General features: G+C 34.6%; 1 protein-coding gene across 2 annotated transcripts; it reads right to left on the bottom strand.

Moving 5' to 3' along the window:
• Positions 1–5,416: 5,416 nt before the first annotated feature.
• Positions 5,417–9,777, bottom strand: LOC107434597 (WAT1-related protein At4g15540). Of its 2 annotated transcripts, XM_048462174.2 has the most exons (7): positions 9,394–9,773; positions 9,086–9,151; positions 8,829–8,942; positions 7,538–7,772; positions 6,822–6,980; positions 6,517–6,668; positions 5,424–5,801 (listed from the first exon to the last, which is right to left on the bottom strand). In XM_048462174.2, exons 1-7 carry the CDS (start codon positions 9,579–9,581, stop codon positions 5,639–5,641), a joined length of 1,077 nt encoding a protein of 358 aa, XP_048318131.1. In that variant the 5' UTR covers positions 9,582–9,773; the 3' UTR covers positions 5,424–5,638. The 2 variants fall into 2 exon arrangements, with proteins under 2 accessions (XP_048318132.1, XP_048318131.1); XM_048462175.2 differs by lacking the exons at positions 8,829–8,942; positions 9,086–9,151 and having other exon boundaries at positions 5,417–5,801; positions 9,394–9,777.
• Positions 9,778–10,555: the final 778 nt, after the last annotated feature.

Raw genomic sequence — 10,555 nt, 5'->3', positions numbered from 1 at the left:
TGGAATACCTTTTTTAGACGAATTTTATATATATATATATATATGTTAGAGTTAGTGACCCGAATTCTTGTTGACCCGACTCGAAAAGCTCGCGGTGCGACCCATTTGGTGAAACTAATTTTGGAGAAAAATTTGGGGCTCTGTGGTTCAATTTTAAGGTGTCTTCCGTACAATATAGATTTTGATGCTTTTTGGGGTTTTTCGGCGGCAATTGGGGTTTTAGGATATCGCGCAATTTTGCTCACCTTTGTACCAATTTTTCGATATTGGATTTGCTTCTCCCTACCCGTGGTTTTTCCCGTCAAGGGTTTCCACGTAAATTGTGTGTTTGTTCTTCACTTTCTTTGTTTCCGTTGCTATTTGTTTTTCTCTCAATTTCGTAACAAGTGGTATCAGAGCCGCGTCGATCTATTTGGGAATTTTTTTTTTTTTTTTTTTAGATCATGGCAACAAAGTTCGACATTGAGAAATTTGAGCGCAACATGAGTTTCTCCATGTGGCAAGTCAAGATGAAGGCGATTTTGACACAGAACGGTTTACACAAGGCGTTGGTTGGCAAGGAGCAGATGCCGTCTTCGTGGGATGCCGAAAAGAAAGCCGAGGTTGATGAGCGTGCCCTATCCACCATTCAGCTATGCTTGTCCAATGAAGTTTTGAGGGAGGTCCTTGATCAGAAGACAGCAAAGGACTTATGGGACAAGTTGGAATCTTTGTACATCACAAAGAATCTCACAACGAAACTGATTGCGAAGCACCGTCTATACACCCTTTCTATGGTTGAAGGTACATCTATTAAAACACACATAGATGACTTTTCTACTATTTTGTTGGATCTGGCGAACATGGACATTAAATATGATGATGAAGATCAGGCCCTAATGCTACTGCGTTCCTTACCTCCGTCGTATAAAAATTTTAGGGAGACTTTGATTTACAGTAATAAAACCCTAAAATTGGAGGACGTGAAAGCTTCTTTGTATTCTAAGGAGTTGTTTGATAAGGAGTTGACCAGCAGTTCGGATAACAATAACTTTGGGAGTTCCGGAGGAGAGGGTTTGATTGTTAGAGGTAGAACATCATCTAGAGATCAAAATAACAATGGTGGTAGTCGGCCAAGATCGAAGTCAAGGTTCAGAAACCTTATTTGTCACTACTGTAAGAAAAAAGGGCACATCAAAACTGAATGTCGTAAACTTCAGAATAAAAATAATGAAAAGGGTAAGGAACATGCCGAAGCCAGTGTCGCACATGAGGAAATTGAAGATGGAGATGTTTATTCAGTGACTGAGGATAGTTCGGGCAAGCAGGGATGGATTTTGGATTCAGCCTGTTCGTTTCACATCTGTCTCCACAAGGATTGGTTCTCTTCTTATGTTCCGGTGGATAAAGGTGTTGTGCTGATGGGAGATGATCATCCTTGCTGTGTCATCGGCATTGGAACTGTAAGGGTGAAGATGCATGATGGAATTATCAGAACACTATCTGAGGTACGTCACGTTCCAGATATGTCTAAAAATTTAATTTCTTTATCTGCTTTCGACAAATCTGGTTGTTCTTTTTCTGGTGGAGGTGGAGTTTTGAGGGTTCTGAAGGGTGCTTTGGTGGTGATGAAAGCTAGCCTGGTTGGTACATTATACAGGCTACAGGGTTCTATGGTAATGGGGTCGGCTGCTGTTTCAGTGTCCCTGTCAGATTCGGATGTTACTCGTTTGTGGCATATGAGATTGGGCCATATGAGTGAGAAAGGTTTGGCGATGTTGAGCAAACGGAGTTTGCTTGGTGATCGGAGTATCTCGAAGTTGGAGTTTTGTGAACATTGTGTGTTTGGAAAGCAGAAAAGAGTTAGCTTCAGTACTGGAATTCACAAAACCAAAGGTACTCTAGACTACATTCATTCAGATCTTTGGGGACCCCCACGTACTGCTTCTAAGGGTGGTGGCAGATATATGTTGACCTTCATTGATGATTTCTCCAGGAAGGTCTGGGTATATTTTTTGAAGCACAAGAATGACGTATTTGCTATCTTCAAGCAATGGAAAGCTTTGGTAGAGAAGCAGACGGAAAGAAGGGTGAAGCGCCTTCGTACAGATAATGGATTGGAGTTCTGTGATGGTGTTTTCAATGAGTTTTGTAGAAACGAAGGGATTGTTAGACATCTCACAGTTAGAGGAACTCCGCAGCAAAATGGTGTGGCTAAGCGGATGAACAGAACTCTTATGGAGAAAGTCCGATGCATGCTGTCGAATTCTGGGTTAGCACAGGACTTTTGGGCAGAAGCAGCTGCTACAGCTTGCTACTTGGTGAATCATTCTCCATCGGCAGCAATCGATTGCAAGACTCCTGAAGAGGTATGGTCTGGAAAACCTGCTAATTATTTAGATTTGAAGGTGTTTGGATGCCCTGCCTATGTTCATGTTAATGATGGTAAGCTTGAGCCTAGATCGAAGAAGGGCATATTTCTTGGTTACCCGCAGGGTGTAAAAGGATACAGAGTTTGGCTTCCTGATCCAAAGTCATCTAAGGTTGTGATTAGCAGGGATGTTGTGTTTGATGAGATGGCAATGCTGCATCCGAAAAAGGAGCTCGTTGTTTCAGACAGTGTGCCAAAGCAGGTGGAGTTTAGGGTGGAGGAAGTAAGTACTTCACAGAATGGTTCAGTTTCAGGCCCATTTGAGACACCCACTCATGTGGAAGAAGAGAGAATTGAGGAGGTGCAGGAGCATTCGATTGCCAAGGATAAACCTCGCAGGGAGATCAAGAAGCCCTCTAGTTTAGCTGACTATGTCACTTTTGGTTGTGTTGCAGCACAGGAGATCGAGAGTCCCAGTGATCCTTGCAACTATTATGAAGCCATTTCATGTGAGGATTCTGCAAAGTAGTTAATTGCTATTCAGGAAGAGGTGGAGTCACTTCATAAGAACCACACTTGGGAGTTGGCATTACCTCCAGAGGGTAAGAAGATTGTGGGATGCAAGTGGGTCTACAAAAAGAAAGAAGGCATTCCTGGTGTTGAAGATGCGAGGTACAAAGCACGTTTAGTAGCGAAGGGGTATTCACAGGTACAGGGAGTTGATTTTAATGATATATTTTCCCCTGTCGTTAAACATACTTCTATTCGTGCTTTGTTAGCGCTAGTTGCTATGCATGATTTAGAGTTGGAGCAACTAGATGTGAAGACCGCTTTCTTGCATGGTGAGCTTGAGGAGACAATTTATATGCAGCAACCCGAAGGTTTCGAGGTTGAAGGAAAAGAGGATCATGTGTGTTTGTTGAAAAGGTCCTTGTATGGTTTGAAGCAATCCCCTCGTCAGTGGTACAAGCGGTTTGATGGGTTTATGGTTAGTCATGGCTATTCTAGAAGCCAATATGATAGCTGTGTGTATTTTAGGAAGTTGGAAGATGGCTCATTTATCTATTTGTTGCTTTATGTTGATGATATGCTGATAGTGGCCAAGAAGAAATCCGATATCAACAGATTGAAAGCAGAATTGAATGGTGAGTTTGAGATGAAAGATTTGGGAGCGGCAAAGAAGATTCTTGGTATGGAGATTGAGAGAGATAGATCTGCAGGTAAACTTTTCTTGACTCAAAGATCTTTTGTTGAGAAAGTTCTGGAGCGTTTTGGAATGAAGAACGCTAAACCTGTAAGTACTCCATTAGCTACTCATTTTAGATTGTCTGCTGATATGTCACCACAGTCGGATAGAGATATTGAGTATATGTCACATGTTCCTTATTCTAGTGCTGTTGGTAGTTTGATGTATGCTATGGTGTGTACCCGTCCTGACATTGCACATGCTGTTAGTGTTGTGAGCCGGTATATGGTTAATCCTGGCAAACAACACTGGCAAGCTATCAAGTGGATTCTAAGGTACTTGAGAGGCACTACTAACACTTGTTTAGAGTTTGGTGGAAGTTAGGAGGGTGTAAGTGGATATGTTGATGTAGATTTTGCTGGGGACCTTGATAGAAGGAGGTCCACTACTGGTTATGTATTTACTCTTGGAGATACTTCTATCAGTTGGAAGTCTATTTTGCAAGCAACAGTTGCACTATCAACTACAGAAGCTGAATATATGGCTATAGCTGAAGCGGTGAAAGAAGCTATTTGGTTAAGGGCGTTGAGCAGGAGAGTACGGTCATCAATTGTGATAGTCAGAGTGCTATCTATCTCACTAAGGATCAGATGTTTCACGAGAGGACAAAACATATAGATGTTCGGTATCATTTTGTACGTGATGTTATTGCCCGTGGAGATATTGTTATCAGCAAGGTGAGTACTCATGATAATCCTGCTGACATGATGACCAAGGCACTTCCAGTAGCCAAGTTTGAGCATTGCTTGGACTTGGTTGGTGTTTGTTGTTGAGCTTTGCCTTTGGGGGCTTTTGTGGAAGAGGATGGAAACTTTTATCGAAGATTGGAGTTTTGTATGTTTTTTTAATTCCTTATATGGAATTCGTGTCAAGGTGGAGATTGTTAGAGTTAGTGACCCGAATTCTTATTGACCCGACCCGAAAAACTCGCGATACGACCCATTTGGTGAAACTAATTTTGGAAAAAAATTTGGGGCTCTGTGGTTCAATTTTAAGGTGTCTTCCGTACAATATAGATTTTGATGATTTTTGGGGTTTTTCGGCGGCAATTGGGGTTTTAGGATATCGCGCAATTTTGCTCACCTTTGTACCAATTTTTTGATATTGGATTTGCTTCTCCCTATCCGTGGTTTTTCCCGTCAAAGGTTTCCACGTAAATTGTATGTTTGTTCTTCGCTTTCTTTGTTTCCGTTGCTATTTGTTTTTCTCTCAATTTCGTAACAATATATATACAAGTGTGTTTTAGCATTTTTCTAAGTTATGAAATTAAATTCTTTTTGTTGCTGTCCCTTGCTGTGCCTCATTAAGAAAATAAAATAAAATAAAAGCAATGATAGCCTTTATGTTTATTTTGAATGTTAGTTCACTCATTTGTTTTCAGGTTGAAAAAAAAAAAAAAAGTGCATATATTGAAAAATCATAAAGTGTTCAGTTTTGTTTTGTTTTTTTTAAATGTTTATTTTATTAGTCTTATACTTTGAAGATAAATGACATCATCATCATTATTATTACTGAAAGGAAGTGATTTGAATTTGAAATCGAAAAAGCAGTAATTTAGCTATTTGGATGTCCCTAAAGAAGCCATCGCTACTTAATTAGGTTTTAATATTCAACCATCCTATACATTAAACAAAAGAGTAAAATTTGATATATTTATTATTGATAATTGATATCCTAAATTTCATAATAAATACAATTGCCCTGAATACTTGGTAAATAAATTTAATAAATAAATTATTGCAAAATCAGGATAAAATTATCTTAATTTGATAACTTTACTCGTTTAAATACTTCACAAAAGGTCTTAACCGGCCAATCTGATAGATAATGTAAAATAAAGTTCCACAAAAATAATAAATTTGATAGTAACCACACATTACAATATACAAGGACAGTTTCATAATTGCTTTCTCGTACAATAATTATATATATATATATATATATATATTTTTTTTTAGTCTCAAAATTGACTAATAAAATAAATTACCTAACATCTTTTTACAACGTTTTGTTTTGAAAAGCAAAAAAGATTTCTAGTTTTTCTATACTTCAGTACATTTATTTTGAAGAAGAGGGACAGTGTGAGAATGTGATAGAGAGCTATAAGTCTTGGTTTCTTCAACTTCAACCCTGTTTCTATCTTGCTGAGCTTGGCCCCATATAACAGCATAGAACCCGAGTGCAATTACAGCTCCTCCAATAACGCTGTACATTTTTCAAATTTCATACACAAATTACAATCATTCACCGTAAAAAGGTACAATGAATAGAAATTACTTTATGTTTCCCAAAAATCAATATGTTCAGTCATTTTCTCCCAAACCAGAAACTCACAATACTTTATATATATATATATATATATTTTATTTTTTTTTCTGTTCTCCCTTTTAATAAAATAAACTTTTTAACCACAATTTCTTTACCATAAAATTTAAATCAGGTTGATGCATCCCGTCTACCTATAGATAAAAACAAAAACAAAAAAACAAATATTTTTCCTGCTTTAAAAAAGAAAAAAAGATATTTTGGCATATCTTATCATTTTGCCGTAGAATATTTTTGTTGTCATTTGACTACAATAATTGATTTTCTAATAAAACTAATTGTAGTAATATATATATATATATATATTAGCTAGAAAAAAAATATATATATATATATATATTTGTGGAAAAGAGTTTAGTTGTAAGTTGTTTACCAGGATAATAACAATACTTTTTGTTGTGAATACTTTTGGTTATAGCCATAACAGAAACTATGACTAATGCCCTTTTCTAGTACCATTTCTAGTGACAGAATTATATTTGCACTTCTAGTCAAAAAGGTTCTATAGAAAATTGTTGTAATAATGTTAGCAAGTTCTCTTTTGTTTAACATAGATGATCCAGTCTTCAAAATGAAGTAAACAAAAGAATTGTACCTTCCAAGATGAAGTATATCTCCAAGAATAGTAACACCCAAGAAAACTGCAATCACCATTCCAAGAGGCTTGAACATGGAAACATAAACAGGTCCTTTCTTTCGCAATACATATGTATGAATTACATTTCTAAGTGCTACTGCATACACTGCCTGTAAAATAACATTAGTCAGTAGCGAAGTAAATTAAATTATGACTAAAATAATATATAGTTTTAATTTGAGAAAAAAAAAAAAGAAATACCCAATTAATACTACTACTATTACTTCCATATTAAATCAAGCTTGTCGGTTATCTATGCTCACCGAGTACACAATAGCTATCAACTCTGTATTAGGCCTCAGTCTCCAAGTAGTTGGATCTTTTTCTCCAATGAGAGAGACTATGAAAGATAGGACGGTCACAAATATGCAACACATGGTTGTAACCAGTAGCTCTGCAGGGTAGTCCCTTATAATCCATGTCTATGTATCACGAACAAAACCCAAAAAAAATAATTAAATAAAAAAATAAAAAGGCCGTAGATTAATGTGAATACTTTTATATATTTCTAGGCTCGCAATGTTGGGCAACATTATCTAGGTTATATTGGATATGTGACGCTTAATTATATAAAATTTATTGAATGTATGATATGAATTATATGCAATTGAACACTTAGACAATGCCAATCATAGTAGAATATAATATATAAAATATTATTCCATTAGACAGCATCAAGTTTTTACCAATAATAAATCTTCCAATTACATACAATTTGTGGTTTTTTATCAATAAATAATTCAATGTTGTCTAGCTTATGCTGGGATACTTCATCCAATAGAAAACATTGTGTATACATATAGAATTAGACTCAGATAAGAACCTTAAGTTCAAGATTTGATACGGACTAATGTATCATAACTTGTTATTGTACGTTGGTTCACATCAAGTTCTAAACCTAAGGATCAGATCAGAGATGGATTATAAATATATATACATGTTAAAGCTTTAAATAAGTGAGGTTGGATGTATGCGGTACCTGGAGAATGAATAAGAGTGCAAGGAAAAGGCTATGACCAGCAAGAAAAAAGCCTCCAATGACCCAATTTGACTTTGGCATTGAAAGAAGCTCATTTGCTATATTCATTGATGGTACATTATTTGAGATGGGCGGGCCTTTGTATAAACTCACTATTAGAGCTCCACTGATGGATGCTATAGTGCCCACAAACTTTGCCTGACTGCTTTGGACTCTCAGATTTAGCTTTTCCATCCTAGCACCCACCAATTGGTTAATTTAATTAAGGAAAAATATACATCAATAAATAAGTTTGTACAATAGAATAAAAAGTTTTCCAATTTCAGCCTTTTGTCTTAATTATTTGGGAAAAAAATTTTGAAACCTATATCTGAAACTTGCTAATTCTATTTATATCAATATTTCTCTCTTTTAAAAATATTTAAATTATTATAAAACTTCATTTTCAGACTATATTGGAAAGATTCCCAATTTCCCAAGGAAAAGAAAGCACCATGAGATTGACTTAAACAAACACATTATGGGGTAAGAAAATGACAAATTATTGGGAACCAAGAAAAGTCGTTACTAGATGATTAGACATAACATAAATATTATATATATATATATATATATATATATTTACAATAAGATATACCAAATGCATGTTCCTAGCATAAAAAAAAAAAAAAAAAGAAAAAAGGGAAAAGCTATACCATATATGTGAAATAGATAGAAGGCTTATGGAAAATTGAAGTTTCCCGGTGTTTGGATAGTTTTTTACACAGATATGGGTCCATTCAGTTTCCCAACATTGAAAAAATTTAGATGAGACATTATTCCCTTAAAAACAAGTATCATTTTCTTATTCCCTGTGAAATTGGTTTTCCATTTTTTTTTTAAACACATTTTAATTTTTAATGCACAATTATTATATAATTTTTTTTAATTTCATTGAAATATTGAGATTCAAATTGCTAACCAAATATAAAGAAAAATGAAAAATGTTTATTTAGAAACTGATTCCCACAATTAAGTTTCCCTCTCAAGAACTAAAACTTAAAGAGCAAGGAAAAAAAAATTATATATGTAGCTTTAAGTTTGGACATGTCGGACGCTAAGTGTTTTGTCCCAACAAGTTTCAATGCCTTGAAGAAAAAGTAAAGTGAAAGTGTAAAGCTAAAAAAAGACACACCCGCCAAAGTTTGAATTCAATTTTAATCTTTGGGCAATAGAACATCTGAAATAATTAATAAAATATATTTGATGGGTAGGGATATATTTAATATTTATATATCTAATTACCACTCACCCGAAGATCATAGCGAGTATGAATGTAAATGCTGGGGTTAAATCGGTCATTGCAGAGGCCAAAGTTGGAGAACTATAACCCAACCCAATGTAAGTTAGCATCTGCGCGCTACAGCTACAACCACAGACAGATAAAAACCATTTACAGAAAAAAAAACAGAGAGAGAGAGAGAAAAAACCAGTACCACCATTTTATTATATTTGATTAATTTTTAAACCAAAATCCAATTTTACATAATTAATAAAAATAAATAGTACCTGAGCAATGCAAGCACAAAGATTCTGAAGATGATGGAGAGTGTGATCTCGGGACGACTTCTTTTTCTGCTTATTTATATTATATAATATCAGTAATTCTTTTATCAGCCAATCCTATATAGATTTTTATCCTGACAAAATCGATTCTTAAATCTTTTCAGAAATTTAGATAAGAGAAAAATTTTATATATATATATATATAGAAAATGATATCCATATATATTGTTTTCGTAATGAGACCAGACAAGAAAAATTAATGGAGAAGGAAAACTATAAAAATTAATGGTCTAAAATTGATGATTTGGTACCTGTAAAAGATGAAGGAAGATGGAAGGAGTAGGAAAACTGCGAAGGCATTGGAGTAGAAAACAAAGACAAGCTCACTCATTCCCTTTCTCATGGCCGCTTTGCAAATGGTGTTCAATCCCACTTCCAAAAACTCCAATCCCACCATCATCACTATTACATACCCTGATAATGATCTCGCCGTCCCCATTTTCGTGTAGATGGGGTCGAATTCGACGCAGAGAAATATCAATCATATATATTCTCTTTGAGTTTGTGGACAGAAAAAAATAAAATAAAAAAGTGAAAAGTTGATGATTAAATGTTCCTTATGTGCTACGCCTTGTGGGATATTTGTTTTATGAAGAAAGAAACAAAGGAGGTTGTTTCGTAGATGTTAACGAATAGGAGAAATATATATATATATATATATATATATTATGATTTTTTAAATATGCATTTTTTAAATATACATTATGATTTTTTAATATTATGGTGTCCCACAGGAGTTTGAAATTTAAATATGCATCAAAAAAAAAAAAAGGAAAAAAAAGAAGAAGAAAAACTAGCTAACAACCTTCGCAAGGAAGAAAGACAGACTTTAATTGTTCGTACAAATTAAAACCAATTTACATGCAGCTTCCGAACTCTTTAACTTTATTGCCGATGAAGACTCTTTTAATTGCGACACATAGCGAGAAAATAAATATAAAAAAAAAAAAAGCGAGAAAATAAATAATAAATAAAAAAAGTTTACATATGACGTATATATGCCGTGGCCGGTGATGGGGCACACACGGTTACTTTAAAGCATGGATTGAAAAGATTTCACATCAATCATAATTAACCAGCTGACAATCAACTAAATTAAAAAACTAGTTTAATGTGAAATTAAGAAAAATGTTTATTTGCCACCAATACATCACTGTAGATCCTACATGTTGACATTCATGACAATTTAATAAACTATTAAAAAGTTAACTTCTCTTTTTTTTTTCTTTTTTTTTTTTCTTTTTTGCCTCTACATACATCTTGCTTATATTTAATGGCATCGATTAATTATGAAATCAAATTCTAAATAGAACAAATTACCTAAAAAAAAGAACTTCTGCAGTCCTATATGGGCAAATATTATGTAGAATGGACCACTTTACCGAACACTTGTGATTCTATAATAAGGACCTT

The sequence above is a fragment of the Ziziphus jujuba genome, chromosome 12, assembly GCF_031755915.1.
Source record: "Ziziphus jujuba cultivar Dongzao chromosome 12, ASM3175591v1".
Classification (NCBI taxonomy): domain Eukaryota; kingdom Viridiplantae; phylum Streptophyta; class Magnoliopsida; order Rosales; family Rhamnaceae; genus Ziziphus; species Ziziphus jujuba.
Note: the sequence above shows the minus strand (reverse complement) of the source record. Positions and strands in the feature narration are given on the sequence as shown.